The following is a 27,712-nucleotide window of genomic DNA, read 5'->3' as shown; positions in this document are numbered from 1 at the left end:
AGCAACGCATTACGATCAATGGGAGAATATCTGTTACATCCTACTCATCAAACAAAAATTATTGACTTTGCGACCACTCAAGGAATTATATAGAAATTCATTTCTCCATATTCACCCCACATGGGAGGTTTATGGGAGTCCAATGTAAAAAGCGTTAAAACTCATATAAAAACTGTAATTAATAATACTCTACTCTCATTTAAAGAGCTGTACACAGTATTTATACAAATTGAGGCAATACGCAACTCTCGTCCGTTGAGTCCTTTAAGCAACGCTCCCGACGAATTAGACGTTTTAACACCTAGACATTTTTTAATTGGAACGTCTTTATTGTCACTACCAGAACCCTCGATGTTGGATCTTTCCGTGAGTCGAGTCAACCGCTACCAATTATTAACACAACTGCAGCAATCGTTTTAGAAGCGTTGGTCTAGGGACTATGTTACTCAGTTACAACAGCGCGCGAAATGGAAAACTGTAATACGCAACGACGAAATTCAAGTGGGCAGCTTAGCTCTCATCAGAGACGAAAATTTGCCTCCTTTAAAGCGGCACACTGGTAGAATTTGCGAACTTCATCCGGGTTTGGATGGACTTGTGCGAACGGTTTCGTTAAAGACGACAGGAGAAATTGTTCAGCGATCTCTCTCTAAGATATGTATCTTACCGATTAATTAAGGAATTATAATTTGTATACTCAAGCACTTATCTTTACATATACTTAGTCACTTATTTTTATGTTTACTTTAAGAATCTATACATGTTACATTTCTTTTTTTGTCGCAAACTGCATTATTGCAATTATACTCCAAGGTGGCCGGAATGGACAATTTTTCCCTTTAAATTTTCTTACGATTATCTCGACTGTATATAGTCTATGTCGAAGCGTATACGACGAAGGGACGGTTGGCGGTACTAGAGCGGTTCATTATTATAGACGACACGCTTCAGTTCAGTTCTCTCATTTTTGTTACTTACAAATAAATTTTGTTCAATCTCGACAAACGGAAATTCAGTCATTTTCCACCAGATAGTTATAACCAAATGTCAGAAGCATTTATCGTAGGCTGACTTTCTAATTATTTTACCAAGGACATTTATCGTGAAATGGCTATTTTTATTATATTGTCAAAAACGTTTATCATGGAGTGATGTACGTCTGACTTATTACAATTACATTTTTAATTATTGCCACAGGCGTTTTGTGGGCTGGCTTGTTATAATAAAATGCCATAGCTGTAAATTTTGGCTACTTATAATAAAATGTCGAAGGCATTTGAACTAATTATGACAAAATGCTATAGGCGTTGATCATATGATTTTTATAAAACGCTGTACTTCACTGTACTTCTTTTCTCTTTTTGTTATATGTAGCAAAAAGAAATGGAGTATCTGTTTAACAGAGCTCATGTGAAAATAGAAGAGAAATGATGCTTATGTGATAAATGTCGATAAAATATTATCGACATTTATCATTTTTAGTTCAGCAAAAGTCTGCAGAAATTCGCATAGGGCCTCACCGCCGCGTCAAAATTTGGCCGTATAGCATTACCGACCCAAATTGAGTTCGTCGTTCACTTTAGCATTCTGTTAAGGCAGAAGCACACACTCTTGCATAACTGCATAATCGTATGTATAAGCATATTGATTGGTCCGTTGGGCCATGCATAAAGTAATGAACCAATCAATTTTCTTATGCATATGGTTATGCAATTATACAAAAGTGTGTGCTTCTGTCTTTAGTCGGTAAGAGTCCAACATAAACCTTCCCCCTTCCCCGAGGTAGGAGACTATCCATAAGGATTTCCCTAAAAAAGGCATTAGAGCGTACGTTAGAGAACGTTCTCTCTCTTCTCCTCTTCATGGACGGATTCACGTCGTCCAACTTTGGTAAATGTAGCAATAAAGCATTGATATTTAAGTAGAATAACTTTTCGAAAAGTTATTCTTTTCGAAAAGTTATTCTGATACAAGGTAGTAGCAAACATAACAGTACCCATATATCCAATAAACATACAATTATAAAAAAATTTATTAGGTTATATCGGACTGACAAAATTAAAGCACGATACTAGAAAGCATATGTCAATCACAGCGGTTCTTATTACCAAATAGTTTTTATTTTTACAATCTTGAACTGCACGCCGTATATTCGTCGGACTTTAAATACATTTATGTTGTCGGAATATTAATGTTTTTAAAAGCACATACAGGGTGTCTTATTTTAAAAAACCCACCTTGATAATTCTTCAATAAAGCATTTTCAGCAAAAATGTTTCAGACAAAAGTTGTGGTTTCAAGGGGATGTCCTTAATTTGACCTTGAATAGTTGCTTGAAGGTTATATGAAGGTCACTTTCAGTTTTTTAAATGGAACTGCCTACTTTTTATTGCATATTCTTGTAGCTTATCTCGAAACCTTTCTAAAATACTATAAATAAATGTTTTTTCGTTAAGTATTTTTCAAATTACAAGACTCGAAAGTTACAGTATCGCCGGCATTAACATTAAAGTGTATCACGTGGTAATTGCCTGGTTGGATTTACACCTTTTTTGTGTTCAAAAAAAGATTGGAGGATGATCCAACTAATCAAGGTAAAATTAGTCGGTGATCCAGCCAATGGTACTGTAACTTTCAAGTCTTGTAACTTGAAAAATACTTAACAAAAAACATTTATTTATAGTGTTTTGGGAAGGTCTCGAGATAAGCTACAAGAATATACAATAAAAAGTAAGAATTTTCATTTAAAAAATTGAAGGTGACCTTCAGGCAACTATTCAAGGTCAAATTAATGACACCGTCTTATGTTCCTCTCAAAAACATATAACTTTTTCTGAAACATTTTTGCTGAAAATGCCTCAGTGAATAATCATTGAGGTAAGTTTTTTTAAAATGAGGCAACCTGTATAAGATCCCCTCTCCCCAAAAAATTTTAAAAAACTTATATGAAAAAATTTATTTAAAGTATAATATAAAATATAATGTACTTTTACTGACTCCGCGCTTATTAAATGTACATTCAGAAAAGTATCATGCAAAAATATAACTAAAGTGTACCTAAATATAGTATACAATCAATTTTATCTAGGCACAAGTAATACATATATTTGTATCTGGTACTTGTACCTAAGTACTGTATAATATTGACAACAATAGTATATTAAAGCGCATATAAGACATGCATATTTCTAAGCAACAAACAAAATGAAGGAAATTCCTGAACAGAAGAATTTAATAAAATACGATAGATGCAGGTAAACGACTTGTATTATTATAACAATTATTATAAAAAAAAGAATGAGTCATTTGTCTAGATTACATAACGTTTTTCTACTAACTATATTCTTATTATAATAATAAATAATAAAATTAAAAACTTATATAAATATTAAGTTTAATTTTTTTCTAATTTTAGTTTTTTTATTCATATTCATAGCCATCATCACAATATTCGCCCTCGGATGTCGCATGAGACTCCAACATTTGTCCAAGTGACATTTCCGTAGCATCGGGTTCCTCTTCGTCAAGATAATCATCATTATCATATTCTATAACAAAAATAAAAAAATGAATAAAATTTATGCAAAATACTTAACGCTACTATCAATCAATCAGCAGTACAGAAACGTTGAGTCAACATTTCAAAATTCAACAATGAATATTCAATATTAAACAGGTTTTACAAAAAAACGTGTAATGTTCGGTGATTGTTTGTTTAATATTAGTATAATTTTTTAAATTTAAATATATCTTACAGACATTATAATTCAAGAACACTGTTCAATATTGATATTGTGATTTAGGAATAGAGTTCAATAAGCATTCAGTGTATACGTAATATAAATTGAATATTTGTTGAACCAATATTGAATAATATTCCTGAATGTTGAATTGCAATGTCTGCAAGATATATTTAAATTTAATAAATAACACTGTGTGACATAAATTTTAGACCATAATCCACACAAAAAAATTCTTATAGATTTTTTGTCGTTGACAAATCCATAAATAAAATTGTTCCAGCACGTTACATTTTTATACAAGAAAGAAGGATGATGGTTTGCTTACGCTTACAATCACCTGCACGATTCGATAATTGAATCGATGTTCAAAATAAAATGCAGTAAAAATAATTCTACAAAACGCAAGTGGTATTATCTTGGCATCCTCATTGAAAAATTTTCCTTTTCTAACCCATGTGATATTCTCTTTAACTTCTATACAAAATCTAAGTGGTATAATCTCTGTATTATCATTGAAAAATCTTCCTATTCCAACCCAAGTGGTATTTACTTAAAAATAAATATCTTAAATTTAATCCAATTTAAAATAAAAAAAAATGTATGCAATCTTTAAATTATAAAAAGAATATATTGCTCTTTGAAATAATTGATGAATTTACTTAAAAATAAATATCTTAAAATATAATCAAACCTAAATGTATTTTTTCAAAAAATGTACGAAATCTTTAAATTGCGCCAAATATAAAAAGTATATATTGCTCTTTGAAACAACTGCTGTATTACTTTTAACAAATAAAATGCAATTGATAGTATCTTTATTTTTTTAATAAAATCCAAGACGTGATATCTTTAACTTCTTTTTAAATAAAATTCAAGTGATACTATCTGTTTATTTTTAATGAAAAATCTTTCTGTTCTAACCCAAGTAGATGTACTTAATTTAAAAAAGTTTCTATGAAATATATAACATTTAATCTCAAAAAATTAGAGAAAAAACAGAAATATAAAATTTTATTAAAATAAAAAATTTTTAAACTACAAAAACTTGGCGCTGCTAGATAAGAAAAGCAATAAGAGGAATTGGCATAAGAAAAAAATGCCATAAATGTAACACTTGTAAAGTATGCGTTATAAAAGTAATTACACAATACTTTAAAAATAAAATTTCTTTAACATTTAAGTAACATTGTAAATCATTATAATTTTCTAAGTTACTATAACTATTATATGTTACACAACATTATGTTTAGATTATACTTACAAGGGGAAAATCAGGTGAGTCACCCTGGGATTTCGATCTCAATTTTTTTTAGTTATTCTGGAGATGAAAAAAAAGTTTACGTCTCCCGGCGTTTGATCGAATAGGCCTTAGTTTCAAAATAATAAATTTGTGAAAATTGGCTATACCGCGGCGCGCCGTATGAGCCTTCCCGGTAACTGTTCTCGCAATCTGTGCAGTCGGCTACATACGTTAAGTGTTTGCTTCACAATCGTAAGATCCGGGTTCGCTCCCGGATGTATGCATTTTTTTTTTTTTTTAAATAAATGTATTTATTTATCTTAATGATATTGATATAGTATGCAAATTTCTAAAATAGAAAATTTAATTTAATATCACTTTCTAAACATTAATTTTAATTTAATTTGAAAAGAATTTGATCTCAAGTAATAATATTTGAAATAATAAATAGGTAATAGTAATAATAATAATAATATATAAGTTATTTGGAATGGATAACATATAAAGGCAACGTATCTAAATTTTCAAATTATTTAATTTAAAATTTAATTGGAAATAATATTAACAGTATTTAAAAATTCTATTTTTTAAAATAATTAATCGTAAAAAAAGAATACCAGTATTAAATTGTAACAATTTGAAAATTTAGATACGTTACCTTTATATGTTATTCATTTCAAATAATTTATATATTATTATTATTATTATTATTATTACCTATTTATTATTTCAAATATTACTTGAATTCAAATTCCCTTCAAATTTACATTAATGTTTAGAAAGCGATATTAAATTTTCTATTTTAGAAATTTGCATACTATATCAATATCATCAAGATAAATAGACTTATTAAAAAAAAAAAAAAAAAAAAATGTTGAACACATCCGAGAGCAAATCGGATCTTACGATTGTGAAGCAAGCACCTAACGCACGTAGTCAACTGCACTGGTTGGGAAAACAGTTACCGGGAAGGCTCATATGGCGCGCCGCGGTATAGCCAATTTTCACAAATTTATTATTTCGAAACTAAGGCCTATTCGATCAAACGCCGGGAGACGTAAATTTTTTTTTCGTCTCCAAAATAACTAAAAAAATTAAAATCAAAATCCCAGGGTGAATCACCTGATCCTCCCCTTGTTAGACATCCAGCTGCGCCAAATTTTGTTGTTTAAAAATTTTTTATTTCAATAAAATTTCATATTTCTGTTTTCTTATTAATTCTTTGAGATTAAATGTTAAACATTCCATTAAAATTTTTTTAAATTAAATACGTCCACTTAGATTAGAACAGAAAGATTTTTCATTGAAAATATACAGATAGTATCACTTGAATTGTATTTAAAAGAAAATTAAAGATACCACCACTTGGATTTTATTACAAAAATAAAGATACTATCACATGCATTTTATGTGTTAAAAATAGTACAACAGTTGTTTCAAAGAACAACATATACTTTTCATATTTGGTGCAATTTAAAGATTTTGTACATTCTTTGGAAAAATACATTTAGGTTGGATTATGTTTTAAGATATTTATTTTTAAGTAAATACAGCAGTTATTTCAAAGAACAATATATTCTTTTTATAATTGATGCAATTTAAAGATTTCATACATTTTTTGGAAAATTTTAGGTTAAATTAAATTTAAGATATTTATTTTTATGTAAATACCACGTGGGTTGGAATAGGAAGATTTTTCAATGATAATACAAAGATAGTACCACATAGGTCAGAATAGGAAAATTTTTCAATAAAGATGCAACGATAGTACCATTTGGGTTTTGTAGAAAAAAATAAAGATTTAAGGGATACGCACACATACTTGGCGCCTTTCTTTACCTTTTCTTTTTGAAAAGATAATTTCGTACTAATATCACACATTTTGTAGCAATATATATATATATATGTATATGTATATGTTACGGGCAAAGTCCGCAATGTGGCAGTGTCGACATTGCCCAGGCAGTATTGATATTGCCAATGCGTACAATGTCAACACTGCCCGGACTTTGCCCGTAACACACACACGCACACACACACACGCACGCACACACACACACACACACACACACACACACACACACACACACACACACACACACACATTCCACGTAATGAGTTTTTACTTTCTTTGAAGCATATCATAATAGACTTTACACCTGAATAACTCATAAAATAATAGTATATGCGGATAGATGACTTTCGGTATTTCTAGTGCCGGGTTTTCGCTAATAAACTTGTTCTTCCTTCTCTGACTTTCCTGGTTTGCAATCTTATTTTCATAGAATAAGTATTACTTCATAGAATAAATCATTCTAAACATTGTTGTGAGTCTAACTTTCCTTGTGAAAAATTTTTTGTAGATTACTAAGTTTCTAATCATAAAATGTTGAAACGGCTACCTTCCTTTTATTGGTAAAGTTCTTAATTAAAATTTTGATTTACATATGACAAAAGTGCAATAAATAGCGCTGTGCAACGTAAAGTATAAATAAATAAGATTGAAAACTCTATGAAATGTAATGTTCCATTAATATATACAGTGTGGGGGGGGGGGAATATTAAAACAGCAAAATATCTCGAAAACTAAGCATTTTCGAAAAAAGTATTTCAGATAAAAGTTGTAGGGTTTCAAAAGATCTATTTAACAATATTATCAGATACACACTAGGGTGATCCTTATTTTGGATATTTTTGAATGCTCCCAAGGGTTTAAACGCTGCCAAATAAAAAAAATTTCCTAAAAATTTGAGCTTTTAATATCAACTCTAAGATAGTCTGCATGACGGCCTAAGTTTCTTATGGGAATAACATGTAAAAAACTTCTTTTATTCTTCAAAATTTAATATGTCCTTTACAAATAATCCTAAAATTATGAGAAATAGATATTTTTGTAGAGAATTTAATGCTGTACAAAAAATGTCTTATGATTTTTTGATAAGTCTATTGCTTTAAAAGTTATTCAAGGTCAAAGTTCAATTAAAATAAAATCAATGTTTTTAAGTATATTTACAAAATAAACAGTTGTACCATAAAATATATTACATATTCTTGAAATTACAAATTTCATATATTTCCATTATCTTAAAACTTTATTACATAAGAAACAAAAATTATTTGTTGATATTGTGACCAATACATAATTTTTATAGATAAAAAAACTGAAAATCTATTTATACCAAAAAATAGAAAATTTTAAAGAAGGGAAAATGATATAAAAGTATTTTGTTTTAAGCTTTGATGAACTTTATGAACCTATTTTCATATTTTCAACAATTGAACTTTTCTAGTATCAGAATAATTTTGATTATATTCTGATAATAATTGGACTATAAACTGTTGTTGCTGTGGTTTTTACTTAATATACCATGATAATCTTTAATTAATTTAATTGCACGCTTAGCTATGTCATTAATAACCTTTAAACTTTTAACCAACATTAAACCCCTGTTAAAACATTCGTTTTCATTCCATTCTAATGACTTATGTTCAAAAAATCTGTACTTACTTAAAACCGTTCAAAAAACTGAAGTGATTTTGATGATATAAATGAGGTAGCGTCAAGAAACTTAGGCTCATGCGGACTATCTTAGAGTTGATATTAACAGCTCAAATTTTTAGGAAATTTTTTTTTATTAATTTGGAAACGTTTAAACCCTTGGAAGCATAAAAATTCGAAAATATCCAAAATAAAGACCACCCTAATACGCACGCACGCACACACGCACGCACGCACGCGTGCGTATGCGTGTGCGTGTGTAAGATACCAAATATAAATACCAAATAATGGCTTAAGTCAGACTGTTGATATACAAGGAACAAACACCAAGATGCCAGTGGAGTCTTGATTTAGTAGTGAGGAAACTAGTAGTCAGAACGACAGACTCAAATCCAACCAAGGTCCTTTACTTTTATTCAAACAACAGAAAAGAAGTCTAAAAACGGCACCCTGTATTATGAAAAACCATCACTTTCAACCCTTTAAATCTCCGAAATCGCGCTTATAATCATCTTAAAATTTCTCTGGGATTAATGTTCCATTATATAATATTATTTGGCATAAAAAAAGTTTGAAATTCGAGGTCCAAGCACTGGGCTAAATTTGGCATTACTCTTTAAAATAAATTTTTATAAAAACGGCTGATTTACCCACTTTGTTACAAGTTTTTGTTGCATTGAACGTATTGCTACTGGTATTAATTCTCTAGTTTCTCTTTATCTACTTCCTATGACATATCTTTTAAGAATATATTTCAAATATAAAGCGCGTTTTTAAATGGTAAATTTAAAAGTGGACCTTATTTACTGAGCCTTATTCAGCTCGAGTACCTTGTGATACAAACTACGCTTTATAGCACAAAATTTGTTGAATTTTTTCCAAAGTCGGTATTCATGCGTTCTTTGAGTTGCTGATTACGAATTTAATGTCAGATTTAAAAAATTTTAAATAATCTCGCACAATATGTTACTACTGTAAAACTCGAGATCTTCAACATGTCTCTTTTAAATATCTTTCAGATAACTTTTATTAATATCTTAAAGACACCTTTTAGGAAATAGCATTTTTTGTGAGGAATTTATTTAGTCTTGGAAGTTTGTTTGTTGTCTGATAAACTTACAAAACTTTTATATTATTGGATGTAATGCTATGCAGTTATAAAGAGTCACGAAAACTACAATGAAAAAGCACATCTGCAGTGAAAAAGTTCTAAATATAACAAATAAAACTATCACGCAATCCTTTATGCGTCATATATTAATTTAAATTTCATGTTTTTTAATAAAAATATTCAAAAAAATGCTTTTTCCATTCAAAAATTGTCATTAATTACTTTTCAAAATCTGATAAAAAATTCGTAAACAAGCCGAAAAAACTATAACGCAAATTTCCAAGAAGTGAATAATTGTTCCAATATTTGTGTCCGCTATATTATATCCGCCATTTTGATGTTTAAAATTTAACATCAGATTCGTAATTAGCAACTCAAAAACGCATAGGTATCGATTTCCAAAGAAAGGCAACAAAAATTCGTGCTATAAAACGTTATTGGTATCCTATTTTCTTAGTAGTTGGTAACCCTTTTGACGCTATATATTTCTGAAATCAATTGCATACTCTGTAAAATATTTTTGTGATTAATATCGCATTATGAGCTCATTTGGTATAAAATTTAATTAAAAAATCGGGGACTGAAAAATGGGTATTTTTGCAGTAGTTCTTTACTACACAAAAACGCGGAAAACTTCAAATTAAAGGCTTTAAATTAGATAACAAGTCAATTTTAAAATAGAATAAGAATTAATATTATTTTTTAATTTAGGTTCTTTTTTGAAAACTTTAGAAATATAGTTTACACATTCATTTTGTTCAATTATTCAACAATGTAAAAGTATTAATCAGTTTTAAAATTAAGTCTACAAATAATTCTTATTTTCATGTAATTAAGATTCATTAAAAAATTAAATTTGTATGCTTAAATAGTTTTTATTTAATAAAGAAAATTTATACACATATACATATTTTATTAAATAAAAACCAATTATTGAATACTTGTTGATCAATATTCTTAAATGCTGAAATGCAATGTTTGCAAGATATATTTAAATTTAATAAAGAATAGACGCAATAGATATTATAAATATTATGTACATTATATTATTAAAAAAGTGAATAAAATTAAGATATAAGTAAAAGTTATAACAAGATTGTAAATGCCCTGCACTTCATTCAAAATAGGCAGATACTGACTTTAAGAACGTCTACAGCGAGACGCGGCGACCACTATTTCGGCGCGTACGCGTACCCAGCGCTCTAACGCAGACACATTTCGAATGCGTGCTCAGAAGAGCGCACTGTTACCAAACTGACCTCGGGCGGCAAAGATATTGATCGGGAATAAAGACCCGAAATTCGGCCGAACATCCCCGACGTCTCAAGACCCGGGTATAAAAGACTATGATCTCGAATAGAGATTAATTTTTCCGCCGCCGACCATCCTGTTCCCTCGACTCTCTGCGGAGCCTCGAACGGTACAAGAGGTTGAACGTTCTTATTGCCTCCGCCAAGTTTTCTCGGATGCCATTTTACCCTCATTAGCTTTCTGAGGCTGACAACCAACGAGGTGGAGTGCTCTCAACATGCCAGCCCAATTTTCGAAATTCATATCCCGAATAAGCCGAAAAAAAATGTGGGAGGACGCTCTCCATGTTTTTGCTTAGAGCTTTCGGTACTACAAATGTCTTCCTATTTCTGCATCCGGAACGATTGCAATATATAATATTCAATTACTTGTAGAGAAAATTTCCGTATGCAATCACACGGCACCTGTCGCGTATAATTCCCAGTGCGTCTATCGTGTAGCGAGCACAAATTCTCGGAATCATAATCGTTGTCTTCATGCTCCACGAACCGTAATCGCGCCACGAAGTCAATGCAACCTAGCAAAAACGATCACGCAACATCGCGCGTGTGAAAGCGATACCACACAAAAATTACATGCTCACGAAACGAATACGACGGCTGAGTTCCGTACCCGAGAAACTAAAACTTGTATTATTCTTTTCTTTTTCATTTCCGTAATTATAACTCTCCGTTCCTTATTGTACAAAATTATTCGCATCACATTGTGAGTAATACATGAACAAAATCCGTTTATTTTCTCAAAAATTATTTGTAATAAGATAATTATAATAAGCCATGAATTTAACACAATCTAATTTCCGTGATTTGTCTTGAGTTCTGGCAATACCAGCAAGCTGTTTCGTGCTCGGAAACACGGATCATTATAAGGTATAAGCAATATAAAAATATGTATATAGGTGTGATTCAAAATAATGTTAAAATAACGTATATTCTTGAGGTTATTCTGAAACGTTTTCTTTAGCCAAAATTTGTTTAAAGCTTTTCAAATTATTCAAAGAAATAGTTATCGAATCATGGGGCGCGTATAGAAGATAAGCAGGGACGGCACAACTCACCGTCCAAAAAAAAACATTTACATTTAACGTTCTTATGTCTTACGGCAAAATTTTTTCAATGTATTATGCTGCATAGATCCATGATAAAAATTACTCAAAAATGCATAAATAAAGATTACACAACCTATTTCTGACATGTCCGCTGTAGGCGTTTCCATTGAACTGTTTTCCTCCTTTGTAAATTCTTCCTCTTTTTTGGATGCTTTATCTAATACTTTTTCCAATGGTTTCTTCAATTGTTGAGTATTTGGTTTGATGGAATGATATTTCTTTAACAGAGCCTCTGCAGACTTCAGTGTAGAAGCAACCATTACCCTAATTGCACAAAATAATTATTGTATATTTGTCAAAGAGATTTAGCCACAATTGTAAAATAATCTACACTAACGGTTTGTTAAAACTTAACGTATCTAACTCCGACGTATTCGTGATGAGTGACTCCTGATTGTTTTGTTGTTGACTATTTAAATTTTTTAATACTTCATAATTAATTTTGGAAGATATCTTCTTTTCCTGCAGCATTTTTTCGATTGCTTCGCCTAATAGAAGAAACAACAAATAACAAATGATAAATATATAAATAAAAAATAAAAAAAAACAGAAAATAAAAATCAACTTACCTGCAGTATTCGCGGGCGTTCTATGTTTTTTGGAAGTTGTTCTTCTTCTTTTTCTTTCGGGTTTACCTTCTTCCTTCTCTTTCAAACGTTTCTCTTCTTTTTCTTTTTGTTGAATAAGATAATCAGCGTTTACTTTATTCCAAAGGGCAGATTTAGATTGCGATTCCTTTTCCGAAAGAATATAACTATCTAATTCCTCGTCATCGATGTCATTCGTATAGATTTCCTCAGAAGACTAAAAATAAACTTTCTTTTAGTTATTTTTAATGTTTAATATAATTTAAAATTACTGAATGCGTACCAGAATGCGTAGTCTAAATCGTCGACTACATTTTATATTTTTCCTTAATATAAGCAACATTTAAATATAAAGGGAGAATCAACTTGTGACCCCACGGATTTCTCTAAATTTTAATAAGTTACACCATTCTTCGCCCACTAATATGCAATAAAACATTTTTTAAATGTATGTATTGACTTCTTTCAGTCTTAATAAATTAAGCAAGGTTATTAAAGTGCAGAAAGATGTTCTCCCTAATAATTTAATGAAAAACGTAGTTTACAAAATTATATGTAAAGATTGTGACGCGACATACGTAGGTCAAACCGGTAGAAAATTAAAAACGAGAATTACCGAACATCGTAATCACATTAATTACAACACGAACAATCATTCTGTCATTACCGAACACAGACTAGAATGCAATCACGAATTCGATTGGGAGAACATAAAAACGAATGATTCTTAAGCAGGCAGCTAATATCGGAAATGCATCATACCCAATTACAAGTTAATAGTCTCAATTTGCAAACAGACCCATACGGAATGCTTACAAGTACACCACGCGTACTTGTCATTATTGACAAAATTATAAGGGAATCTATATCTTCCTGAATATTATACAAATACAATTTATGTTTATTTCAATTTTAATTTATTTATATATTCTTATACGACACGACTTCTTTTGGTTTGTTACTTTTCTGTTTTTATTTATTTCTCTATTTATTATTCATCTTTATTTTGACTACTTGACATTCTGTGCTTCGTTAAGTTAGTATGTTTTGTCAATATCATTTGGACTAGATTTAATGTAGTCAGTAAACAGTTTTACTTGAGACGAGGAGCATGTCTCGTTGCGGAATGGAAATCTATGAGATATTTTTGACAAGAGATTATTTCCGAAAAATACTATGCAAAGATGCACCAAATCTTCATCAGTTCCGATTGGATGAGTCACTATATCAGTGTTAATAAAATTTATGTCATCTAAAATATAACACACAAATTAAATATATAAAGAAGTGTCAATTCTGTCGACACTGTGATAAAGATACCACTACGGATTTGGCAAACCGTTGGTAACTTGAATGTTTATTATGTTATGGACTGATGTCGGGTGGATATTTTTCAAAATTCATTTATTTAGTACGCTGAGAATGACTCCAAACAGAGTCAAAACATTCGTTTTTGTAATTTAGAATTGTAATGTATTGAGACTAGAGACGCAGCGCGGCAGGTTTGGCAACGCCGACTGAGATACCAACCAGCAATGGCGTTGCCATGGTGGGGCCGCAGTTTAGTTTCAGGCAAGCCGGCGTGCTGTAAATATTGTACACCCAAGGACTTTGATTCTGTCCATGGGGAAATTTTCCAAACTAAGAAGTCGCTATCTTTCTACATACTTACAGTTCATGATTAACGCAACGACCAATAAGCTCTAGTCATTTTATTAATCATGAACTGCGAGTATGTAGAAAGTGGTGACTTCTCAGTTTGGAAAATTTCCCCATGGACAGAATCAAAGTCCTTGGGTGTACATTCTTCGCTCTATTATACCACTCAAATATAGTATACTTGACATGTCTCACGTATTGTGTTGACATTACCCGCATTTGCGATCTCTTTCCTCCTAGTTACCAAAACACTACAAGAATAAATAAATATTTTGTATAATATCAACATTTGTGATTGCACACTCATACCCAGATAATCAAGCTAGATTCAGCACATCGGACAAATTAATGCATTGCATGTATTGTTGTGAATTTGCAGGCAATTTGCTGGCTACAGAATTTAACGTAAAACTTTGTCAGCAATAGGAGAGCAAAAACACAACATCAGTTAATAAAATGTTAAGAACAAATTATTAATAATAACATATCGTGTTGACAGCAAACTTTGACAGTTCTTTCCTCAGAAGCTTAGAATTAGTTTCTATTCTTTTTAGAATTTCTTGATTTAACTCAAAGAGATTTGCAGCGAACGGTGTTGAATTTCCCGAAGCAGAGGCCCGGGTAAGAACAGAAAGTCGTCATTTTTTGTTCGATATTACTCAAGACGACGCTCGGTAACCTGTGGCAAGAGCCCAGGATAGAGTAAAAGATCGAGTGGATTTTGATTTTAGAAATGGACGACACTCGGTAACCTGTGACAAGAGCCTAAGGTAAAGCAGAAGGTCGTCGAATGGATTTTGATTTCAGAAATGGACGACGCTCGATAAGCTGTGACAGGGTAGAGTAGAAGGTCGTCGAGTGGATTGTGATTGCAGACGCGAATGACGCTCGATAAGCTGTGACAGGGTAGAATAGAAGGTCGTCGAGTGGATTGCGATTGCACATACAAATGACGCTCGGTAACCTGTGGCAGAAACCCAGAGTAGAGCAAGAGGTCATTTTGGTCTGAATCGTGGAGGACGACGTTCGGTTATCCGTAGCAAAAGCTAGGGATGGAGCAGAAAAGAGTCCAAAATTTCTTTTTTCTCTCAAAAAGATGTTGGTTTGGGAGTGACACCCAGTGAGCTGGCAACGCTCGGTAACCCGTGGTAGGAGCCCGGGATAGACCTCGAGGTTGTCCAGCTTCCTTAAAAATCCTCACCTTGGGAGATAAGTTCTAAAGATTGTTCTTTCGTCAGGAGCTAAGAGTGAGCTTCAACTCTTTTTCTTTTGAATTGCAGAGAGCAGCGCTCGGTTGCCTAAGGCAGGAGCTCAGGGTGGAGCAAAGAGTCGTCGGATTTAGGTTCTTTTCGCAAGAACTTTGTCTTAAATTTTGTTTAAGATATAGAAAACAAAAATTTGTAACTAAAAAAATTTTTCCCTTACATTATTTTATTTTATTTTAAGTGAGCTACTCGTCAGATTCTGTGTTAATTTCAGTTGTGAGATTCGTGCGAGACGATGTTTTTCGTGAAGAATCGCCGTAGTCCTTTTTAAAAAGATCGCCTCGCCCGGTTTTTGATTCAGGATTTTGCCGTGGGCCTAGGGGCGAATGCTGAGGCGGGGATTTGGGATGCCTTTTAGGCGTTGGGTCCCCGAGAATTAATTCCCCCCTCCCTTGTCCAAAGAATAAAGAAAGAAGCACGCAAGACTCAAGGTAAAGAGTATGAACAAGCAAGAAGTCGTAAAGATTTTTCGAAGTTGTCCTCTGAGTTAGTTGTCGGGGCAACAACTTTGAAAAAAGGAAGCAGTGTTGCGTACCCGTCCTGCGAAAGCTGCTATGAACGATTTGTGCAAGGCAATTAATGTGAGCGACAGGAAAAGATCGTTCCCTGCCAACGGTTGTTGTTGTGTGTTCGGTCTTAGTCTTGTTCTTGTAAAACGAGCTATTTTATTAAAGATCGTTAGTTTGTAAAGTCTATTTTATTTAGGTAAAACTTTACAAAAGAGGAGGAGCCTCTGACGACCTTGACATATGTTATCACTCAGTACCTGGAAAGGTACTGACAATGAGTTACATACAAAAAGTTTTGAGTAATGCTCACTTCTAAAAAAAATATTATCAGAGAAAGAAAAAATAGTTTTTCTTAATTATTTTACTAAATATTCATTTTACGAAAAACTGTGTCAAACAAAAAATGAAGCTAGTAATAAGCTCTATAAAAAAGGTTATATACATTTTTTATCTAACTTCAATACTTTAGTCGTTATAGTTAAGTCTAATACTTTAGTCGTTATAGAAAAACTATTTTAAAATAATTTTTTTTATTTTTAGTAGTTTTGTGTGAAAAGTAGATGCTTGGGCGGGGAAGAGACTCCATCTCTCACCCACACCTCCTCCCCGTATTTTTCTAAGCCAACTTAACCCTATTTTAATTGTAATTTGACCAAAAATATCTAATTGACGTTGCGATATTAGATTTGAAATTATGGCCCACCCCTTCCCGCACCCACCCTGTCATTAGTGGATCTGAGACAAAGTGGGTTGAGTTAGAAAAAATACGGGGAGGAGGTGCAAGGAAAGGGGCGGAAATCCTCCCCCGCTCACGCGTTCTCTGTATATTGTAGAAAAACTATTTTGCGTCGAAAGGTTTTTCGACGCAAAACCGTTTTTCTACAATAACAACAAAAGTATTGAAATTAAGTAAAATATGTATATGACCTTTTTTATAGAACTTATTACTAGCTTCATTTTTTGTTTGACACATTTTTTTGTAAAATAAATATTTTTCGAAATAAGTAAGAAAAACTGTTTTTTCTTTCTGTAATATTTTTTTAATAAAAAATGAGCATTACTTAAAACCTTGTGTATGTCACTCAGTACCTTCCCATTGATAACATATGTCAAGATCAAGGTTGTCAGAAACTGCTCCCCTTTTGTAAAGATTAACCTTTTATTTATTATTAAAGCGCGTGTGTGTAATCAAAGGACACAAGTATACGAGTGTATGAGATCTACCCGGTCGTAACAATATTATTCGTTATATGTAACAAAATGTAATAATCAAAAAGTTTGCATATTTATTCAAGTTTATTTTTTTATTTATATTTATTATATAATTCTGACATTGATGTACAATACTGTGGGTGGAAATTTACGTAAAAACATTGGAAATATTTGTGTATATATATCGTTTCAAGGCATGATACTCAAATAAAATGAATCGTTTGTATCTTAAGAGCATTGACTTGGCATATAAATATTAATTTCTTTCTAAAATACACTAGGCAATAGAATTATTACAACACTCATTTATACCAAAGTTTCGCACAATTTCAAATTATTAAAACTTTATTAAAAATTATCATATTTGAAAAATTGTTTTTATTTTAAAGCTTAAAGTATCTACTTTAAGGTGCATTTGGCCAATTTTGAATTTCTGTTTTCCTCCTTCCACCGTTTCTTTAAAAGTAAAGACGTATTTTGTTTCCAAACATTTGCATACTTTGACGCACTCTACGAGATAGGATAAATTTTTTTCGCAAATCTCATAATAGCCATCGTAAAATTTGGAGTTTTTCCTGCAAATTAAAAAAAAATCAAGCTTGTACGATTTTTTTTTTTTTTTTTTTTTTTAAGAAGTTAATATGTATCAAAGTTATATATGCATTTTTGTCACTTATCACTAGCATTACCCGGATTTCGATTTGTTTCATTGATGAGGCAATCTTCTCTAGCTGACATACGAAATTCGATGAAATCCACCTGTTTCTTGATAACAAGCCCAAACTCAAGAGGTAAAAGATCGATGAACACCTATTCATCTTGCAACATAACTTTGATTCAATCTTTCTTCCAAAAGAGCAATGATTTGCGCACATTAAATTTCGTTCAAACAAGGCATTATTACAACTTTATCGTTTGATTTTGAATGATACAGTAAAGAATAAGTTTACGTTTATATAGAATTTTGGGGTTTACAGTTTTTGCATGACTCGGAGAAACGCTGTAGTGATTTACATTGATTCCTATAAAAACTGTGAACACCAAACTCTATATAAGCGCAAACTTATTCTTTACTGTATCATTCAAAAAGCAAACAATAAAGTTGTAATAATGCCTCGTTTGAATGAAAATTCAACGTGCGCAAATTATTGTTCTTTTGAAAAAAGGATTGAATTAAAGTTACGTTGTAAGAAGAATAAGTGTTCATCAATCCTCTATTTCTCAAGTTTGGGCTCGTTATCAAGAAACAGGCGGATTTCGTCGAATTTCATATAACGTCAGCTAGAGAAAATCGCCTCATTAATGAGACAAATCGAAATCCGGGTAATGCTAGTGATAAGTGACAAAAATGCATATATAACGTTGATACATCTTAACTCCTCAAAAAAAAAAAAAAAAAAATCGTACAAACTAGATTTTTTTTAATTTGCAAGGAAAACTCCTAATTTTAATATGGCTATCGTGAGATTTGCAAAAAAATTTATCCTACCTCGTAGAGCGCGTCAAAGTATACAAATGTTTGGAAACAAAACACGTCTTTACTTTAAAAAAAACGGTGAAAAGTGGAAAACAGAAATTCAAAATTGACCAAATGCACCTTAAAGTAGAAACTTTAAGCTTTAAAATAAAAAAAAAAATTTTCAAGAACAATAATTCTTAACAAAGTTATAATAATTTAAAGTTGTGCAAAATTTTGATATAAATAAGTGTTGCGATAATTTTGTTGCCTAATGTATTACATATTAAAGAACTATATAATAAATTAAATTCGTATGAAGCATTTAGTGTCTCGACACTTCTTATTTGTGTTTACTTAAACAACTAAATCAAAACATGACATCATATAACGCTAAGGGCAAACGTTTCAAATCTGATTTGCCCTTTCCTCTTATGAAAAAGTATTATCGCCAAAAAAATTACACATAAAAAATCACACACAAAATCTGCTATTTTCAGTGATTTCTTTAGATTGACAGTAATACAATTACTACCGTATTAATGCCAATTTTAAAAAATCACAGAAAATAGCAGATTCTGTGTTTAATTTTTTGTATGTAATTTTTTCGGCAGTAATATTTGTTCATAAGGGAAAAGGTAAATTAGATTTGAAACGTTTGCATCTTAGCGTTATATAATGTCATGTTTCGGTTTTGTTGTTTATAAGTAAGCACAAATAAGAATAACACAAGTTATGCAGTTGTATAAGAAGTAACGAATCTATCCGAACATAGATTAAAAAATCACAATTTATTAAATACACAAAAATGACGAAAATAAGCGCAAACTTGATATGTTTTAAATCAGAAACGTGATATTCTTTAAGATATTTATTAATGATGCTTGATGATGATCTCTGTTTCTGGAGAATAGAAAATTTATTAGATGCAGTTACAAAATGGTTTTTACAAGCAAAAGTAACCACGAAAAATAGCCGAAAAGGGTAAAAAAAAGGGTTTTTGGATTTTTGTATTTAAATGTGTTGTCATGAAACAAAAATTCTGAAAAAAAATCAAGGAGGTAGTTTTCATGAAAATGCAACTATGATTAAAATATAGAGGTAGCAAATCTTGTGAGAGTCAAAATATTATAATTTAAAATCTTTTCTCGGCTTGTAAAATTGGAATTTTCTGTTAAAATGAAAAACTAAAATTTGTTATTATGTATCTAAATCATATCTAATACCGGTTAAAATTTCAAATCAATTTATTAAAAACTCGCAGAGAAAAAATTATTTACTAAAAAACATTTTTTTGTAAAATTATGGATGATAGGAAGAAGACCGGGACTTGAAAATTTGGGAAACTTAGTTTCTTTTAATGACAAAAAGATGTGTTAAACTTCGTATAAATCCTTTGAGAGGATTTTGACTCTCCTTATTCGGCTAGAGCCTTTATGCTAAATTAAATCAGGGATATCTTAAGGAAGCATACTCGATCCGTTGCTATACCTATTATACACTAAGGATTTATCTACAATAATAGCTTCCTAGAACAGTCACAGCAACCTTCGCTGACGATACAGCAATATTGGCTTCTAGCTAAGACTCCATGACTGCTTCAAAGCTTCTACAATCAAAACTTAGTAACTTGCAAATTTGGGAAAATGGCATATCAACGTAAATGAGTCTAAGTGCATACGTGTAACTTTTACGATTTAAAAATTGTCCGTCAATAATTATAAACAATTAACAGATTCAGTAGCGAAATAAGGTTGAATATTTGAATTGCATATCAATCGACGGTTAATTGACGTAAACACATCTTTACCAAACGTAAGCAGAACAGTCTCACATTCAGAAACATGTGCTGATTAATTAGAAGAAGTTCTTATTATAGAAGGCTATTCTCAAACTAATATGGATCTATGACATACAACTCTCGGGTACAGCCGCAATCTTTAACATCAAGATACTTAAACGTTTTCGATCTAAAGTATTACAAATAATAATTACTGATGCCCTATAGCATGTGATAAATAAAACCATCCATCGAGACTTTCAAATGTATACCATAAGAAAAGAAAGAAATCAAAACCCACAGTATCAGATACCGAAACCAATCAGCAAATCATCCAAACTTGTGAATGGCCTTATGGAGAGATTAAGAGCACTAAAACGTAAATTCCCAAACAAGCTAGTGGAAGCTAGCTGAGACAAACATCAATACTTATGAAATATTCATGTATTTCACAAATAAGTGAATGAACGAATAAGATCTAAAAAGGTTGTATCATTGAATACATATTTTGCATGTATGTAGCTCAACATGACTATTACTAAATATCCTACTAGAACAGATTGTAATTTACTCAGAAATGTTACATAAAAAAAATATTCATATTGTACAATCAATATTTTCAAAGACAATACGATTTAGGAATCACAAATGCTATTTAGACAATTGGTTAGTTAAATCGTACTTTTTGTAACATATTACTGAAAACTTTATAATAAATTAATTTGTTATTGATAAAAAATTAAACATTGTCGAAAAAAAACCGTTTAAAATCATAAAATTTCATTAAAATATTTTTTCATATCTCTCATAGTTTCAAATAACACAATATATAAGATATTAGAAACAATATTAGAAATACAAATAACTTAATTAATAATAATTGTAATATAATAGTAGTATTTTCTTTCATTATATCTTTAATTTTATACTTTATCGATTTTCTCATTACAATTAATGCACTTAGCACGAATAGAAAACCAGTTAAAATATACTTAGCGACAAATGTATTAATACGTTTAAAAATACTTATAAAAAAATACGTCTCTTTTATTTTAGTATTTATATTATAATTATTCAATGCTTATCAAAAAAGCAAATATACCTGCATATATTTCTTTGTGTATAAGTATCTCATAAAATAACATTCACAGTTCGTGTCGTAATTTATATTATAGTTTAGCTTAGAAAATAATAAATATTATTCTTACATTTTCGAAATTACTGTTCTTCTCTTTGGTTTCATTGGAATGATTATTTGCAGACATCATAGATGCTATATCCGGACCTGTATGCAATGTAAAAAATTACAAATATGTTGATGATAAACTATAAAATAATCCAATTTTGTACAGATATATGCTCACCTAACCCAGTTATAAGTGAACTAGTATTTTCATCTAAAACAGCATCTCGAACCTTCTCATCAGGATCATCGATATTGTTCTCAACATACCGTTGGATTATGCTTAAATTGCTTTCTCGAATAAATCTATCTGCATCCTCGCTCTCAATAAACATTGCTGTAAAAGAAATATACTATAAAATAACTAATACAAATTAAAAGTTTCCTACAAAAATAAAACAAGTTCATTAGAATCTTATGGAGCCACAAAGAAAAGTATACAAACAAACCCTTTAATTTCAAAAAACTTTAAATATATTAAAATATAGAACATATACAAAAAAAAAACAAATATTTTTTATAAGTGCTAAGTCGCATATTAAAAAAATAATATGCATTTTTGAAAAAATTGGTTTTTTTTCAAAGCAAATATCATCAAAAGTCTAAAAGAAACGTTTTAAATAAAAGTCGAATAGTTTCAAGAGTAAGGGAGAGAAGAGCAAATAGCGACGGGGGGCAAATAGTGACAATTTAAATTTCTTCTCTTTCCCGTATCTATTCTACCACCTACCATCAATACAAAGATAATTCTTAAGTATCTAACTATTTTCTTAAAAAAAGGCGAAACTATAAAGCCAAATATAATTAAAAAAAAAAAAAACTTAAAATTTTGTCTTTATGAAAACAAGGTTAAACCAAGATTTTGTTTTGATATTTTAAGGTACATTTTGTTGATTGTTGAATTTTTGAACATTTAACCTATCATACAGTACATTTTTTCCTCTATTTTGATATAATCCGTATACCTGGATATCAAATTGGTTTCTCTCAGTAAAATTAAAAAAAAAAAAATAGCTTCTGGAGCAAATAATGACAATTGTAGACTTGAATTGTTCATAAAAAAGAGTTGTTTTGTTCACAAAAACACAGAGAAAAAAGTGGATAATTAAACTCATATTACTCAAAATAGTAATTAGTAAACAATTAAAATTTTAATCAAATTGTTTTCTTATTAGTGTTTTCTTATTATTGTTTTCTTATAAATTACAAATCTATCTTGCAATTACGTTTCGTTTTTATTATTCGTAATTTATTTTTCGTTTCTACAGCCATTACTAACATATACGTACAATATAAAAGTCGTTTTATTTAAAATATTAATTGTTATCACTTGCCCCCTAGAGTGTCATTTTGCCTCACACTGGAGACAAATAGTGACAAATGTAGATTTAAATTTTTATAAAAATTTAGCCCTTATATCATGACTTATACAATCTCTAAGTAATTTTTTCTTATATATCAATGTACAAAATACTTTTTTACTAAAAAATCATATCTTAAAAACCTGAAATCAGCTTGCAGGAGAAAGAAAAAAAATCCACTATTTGCGCTCCTCTCCCTTCTTTATAGCAATAATACAAAAATTTTAATTTTTTAAAATTTTTCTTACTTCATATTGATTAAAATTTTGAAACTGTTTTAATAACAAAATAAAAAATTATTTTAATATAAATTCAACCATGTATGATAAAGTTTCGTTCAGATATATCATTTTTTAATAATTACGAACCCCTTATATGCATGCTCCGTACCTGTCCGTGCACTCAATTTTTCACAATAAACTCATCTTATACGCGTTGACTACGCGAGAAAACATTAAAAGCAAATCAGTACAGTACAAAGTACAATGAATATTTAAATAAGAGTTTTAAAGTAATTAAATATACAATACTCGAGCTTACAAGTTATACTGGATGTTCTTGCAAATGATTAATGGTAACAAAAACATATATAATTGTAACAAACTCTTTGACCTTTATTAAACAGTTTTCTTCAGTGTACAATAACAGTTTAAATCTAATAAAAATTCACAAATTGTTGCACATAATTATCGCATTATGTATGTATTATCGGTGATTCATAAATTGTTGCTTAAATAAAGTCCAAAAAATATCGAGATTAAGTCTCTGTTACATGATGTTTACCGGATCAAATAATGATATTATAAGATGAATAAATTAAATTCTTTCAGTAAACAGTGATACCAAATTCCTCGCCTCCTCTGCCGGGAGCTCTGCGCTCGGGACTCGGAACAAAGTGGGGCGACTAGTTGTGGTAAGAGCCGTGAAAACGGCCCAAGTGTAGCAACGGGCCCTCGAGAGCGACTAGCCCTCGGTGTCGAGTGCCTTCACCCACGCAGACCGCGCAGATAGAGATGCCGACGAGGCTAGCCCCTCGTGATATTGGGGGGAAGGCTTCCTTCACGCTTAAGGGAATGCCCTTCCAGCATCGCCGAGGAAGAAAGAGTGGCCTCAGTGCCCTCCCTCCTCCAGAGAGTAGTTGAGAGTCCGCGCCGGCTTAAGTCGGTGCGAAGGGGCTCGGGGCTTCGGTGGGCGCCGGATCCCCGAGCTTTACCCCCACAACAACGGAAAAAAGCGGAGAGGGGGGGGGACTGTGTTCCTCCTTCCCAACCTGAAGCACTCAGACTTCAAAACCCTGCCAGGGGTGCCCCTCGCCGGAGTGCTCGTGGCGAGACGAGTCGGCCGCAAGGCCAACCAAGTCCGGGAAGTTTCCCGGTAAGTATGCTGCACGTGTTCCCAGAGCCCCCCAGTCAAGGACCAGGGCAGGACACCCAAAGGAGTTTTAGTGGGTATACCTTGGTCGCCACGCCTGGCGATACGAAAAAGCCCCACATAACTCCGGCCTCTCCCCCGAAGCCCGGGACATGCGATAACGCATTTCCCCACCGTTACAAAAAAAAGTAATACCAAACGTTCTCCGATGCGTATCCTATCCTGAAACGGCTTTCGCTTTCCTTTACCCATCACAATCTTTTGGATCCTATCACCTTCACTTCCTTTTCTCCTTAGCATTCGCAGTAATAAAAAAAAACTTCTAGGCATTTAGAGATATCATATATTAACATATATTTTAATAGGTTATTACTTTCAAAAGTGACAAGTACAATCTTTTTTTTCCGTTCTTCTTAATTATAGTTATAACTTTTTTTATGATTTGACTATAACAGTTATTAATTTATTTTAAACTTTTACAATTTTATAATTAGACATATACAGTAAGTGTTTTAAGAATTTGGTCTTTGCCCTATTTATTGTATATTTATATATTTATTCATGGATTTATTTATTTATTTACTTTTAAATCGTAACTGTGAGGTTTAATCATTAAACCATCAATACTAGATATTCCAGGAGACCTGGTTTTCAACAATGTGTTTATAAAATCATTTTAATGTATCACTATTTTATCGGGCAAACATTATGTGATGGTGGTTAGACATTTTTTGGACTCCATTTAAACAGCAATTTATAAATCGCCGGCAATACATGCATAATGCAATAATTATATGCAACAATTTTTAGATTTTTGTTCATGTAGGCTTATATATTTTTTCCGTTGTTGCCAAGCGAGGCATCTTTTGCATTGTTACTAAGTGCGCAATGTGATAGCAATGAAAGAGAATCTGACAGCAATAAAAGAGAAAACGGTCGTGGAAAACTCCCAAAACTGGCTCCGAGCAGTCCGAGATTTTTTGCAACCAGAAATTCTTTTCCGAGCGAGCCACGGACCTAAGTGCAAATCCGTGAATCCTCAATCTTTATCCGCAGCTTATGCGGAAAGACTCGTGTCCTGACAACTTTTATCTTATTCTTTTAATAAACCATTTTTACTGTGCAAATCCCACAGTATTTATCAGAAGTAGGATTATGCCTAAGCGAAATAGCTCAAGTTAACGTGCTAAATTGAGTGTGATAAACAGTTACGCGACGTTCAGTTAAAGATACGCTATACTCTGTATAAGTTATGCGCGAATTATTTTGGCTGTGTGCAAAATATTCGAGTACCGGCGGTTCTTTATCGTTCTGTGTGAGCACTGTTGCGTCGGCGTTCCGCAGTGAGGCTGTGTATCGAGTTACCATGAAACCATTAGGAGGAAACAATTTTTCTGTGGTCGAGTTGAAGGATGCTCTGCAAGAGCGAGAACTGCCAACCAAAGGAACAAAGTTGAAACTCGTTCAGCGACTGAATAAACTGGGTCCTGATATCTGAATAATTTTGAGCGAGGAGCAAAACGAAACGCGAGAGACGGAGGGCACCTCATCGTCGACTGTCCCTCCAGAGGCAACGGATGAGCCTGCTGGTGTTCGAGACAATGTATTGGTACCCGAGGGAGGATTGGAGACTATGCCGTTACTGCCGAGAGGATCTGATGATCACAGGCAGCGTGAGATGGAGTTGATCCAAAAAGAGAAAAAGTTGCTGGAAAGAGAGCAACAGTTGATACGGAGAGAGCGCAAACTGATGCGAAGCGCTTTGCTGTCGAGTAGCGCTACATCTGCGGCTGGAGGTGTGCGTAGTATTAAAGATCTTTTGCCCGAGTTTGATGCGTCTGAAAACACGTTCTGGAAATGGAAACAGTTAGATCTACTGAGGAACTCCTATCGACTAGATGAGGATTCCACCAGGGTTTTAATAAGCATGAGGTTAAAGGGGCGAGCCCTCTCATGGTTGTACTCAAAGGCGGAATATTTGACGTGGGGCGTCGATGATCTGTTGGAAAAAATGACACGGATGTTTCATTCGCGCCCGGGAATGCTGCAGCTTTGGAGGATGTTAGAGGCTCACACATGGAAGCCGAACGAGAAATTCTGCGATTACTATCACGAAAAAGTGATTCTCGCCAATCAAGTGCCGATCGCGGAACAGGAGCTTCTCGACTATATCGTGGACGGTATTACTGATAAGCAGTTACAAAAGCAGGCGCGCCTGTTGGACTTCCCGTCAAGAGAAAAATTGCTGAAGGCTTTCAAGAAACTGACTCCCGATTTTAAGGCCCAGGGCGATCTCAAGCAGGAAAAGAATGTTCCTAGAGCGCCCGGTCCGAAGACGGAGATGTCGACGGCAGGAGAGAAGACTGTGCGATGTTACAAGTGCCATGAGGTGAAACACGTTGCTACACACTGTAGGCGACGGGCGATACTAAGAGTAAAGAGAGTTTGTTTCGTCTGTGGTTCAGCGGAACACATGGCGAGAGATTGTCCCGAGCGGAAATATCCTGCAACGTCGGGGACGGAAACAGGATCGGCGCAGACTTTATCGACGAACGTGATCCAACCCGTTGCTCTCTGGAAACCGTATATGGTTCCGTTAAAAATAAGTCTGAGCGAAATATGTGGTAACGTAAACGTTTACGTGACAGACGCGATAATTGACTCAGGTTCGCCGATTAGCATTATTCAAAACAGCATCGAACAGAAACGAAGTTTGTTATCCGGTAAGCGAGGACGTCAATCAATTTTGCGGTATAAATGGCTTGCGACTTAATATTCTAAGTATATTTCACGGCGATGTGGAAATACAAGGCGTGCGCACGAAAATAAAATTCTACACGATACCCGATAATACAATGGCATTTAAAGTACTCTTAGGTAGAGATTTTCTAGCCTGTCCGTTATTACGTATTACACTCAGGGATGATGTTAAAGTCGAGAATGTAGAGGAAACGAGCGTTATGCAAATATTAAGTTGCGGCCACCGAACGTTCAAGTAGCGTGTGCGACGAGTTGCAAATCAGTGGAGACGAGTGGAAAACTCCCAAGACTGGCTCCGAGCAGTCAGAGATTTTTTGCAACCAAAAACCCTTTTCCGAGCGAGCCACGGACCTAAGTGCGAACCCGTGGGTCCTCAGTCTTTATCCGCAGCGGAGAAGCTCGTGCCCTGACAACATGTATTTTATTCTTTTAATAAACCATTTTTACTGTGCAAACCCCACATTCATTAGAATTAAACTGTTGTTGTACACTGAAGAAAACCTTTTTATAAAAATCGAAAAGTTTGTTTTAATTATATCTATTTTTATTACCATTAA

General features: G+C 32.5%; 1 protein-coding gene across 1 annotated transcript in view; it reads right to left on the bottom strand.

The window, feature by feature from the left end:
- Positions 1–3,249: 3,249 nt before the first annotated feature.
- The window catches only part of LOC105200171 (transcription factor IIIB 90 kDa subunit), a gene marked incomplete at its 5' end in the record, with an annotated part of 61,082 nt that continues 36,619 nt past the window's right edge, over positions 3,250–27,712 (bottom strand). The window contains 6 exon segments of the mRNA XM_026140193.2: positions 3,250–3,548; positions 12,086–12,276; positions 12,350–12,500; positions 12,582–12,816; positions 21,689–21,765; positions 21,845–22,000. Of these exon segments, the coding sequence (XP_025995978.1) occupies positions 3,421–3,548; positions 12,086–12,276; positions 12,350–12,500; positions 12,582–12,816; positions 21,689–21,765; positions 21,845–22,000 (938 nt within the window).

The sequence above is a fragment of the Solenopsis invicta genome, unplaced genomic scaffold (assembly GCF_016802725.1).
Source record: "Solenopsis invicta isolate M01_SB unplaced genomic scaffold, UNIL_Sinv_3.0 scaffold_88, whole genome shotgun sequence".
In the NCBI taxonomy this organism is placed as follows: domain Eukaryota; kingdom Metazoa; phylum Arthropoda; class Insecta; order Hymenoptera; family Formicidae; genus Solenopsis; species Solenopsis invicta.
The sequence above is the reverse complement of the archived record's forward strand: the minus strand, read 5'-3'. Positions and strand labels throughout refer to the sequence as shown.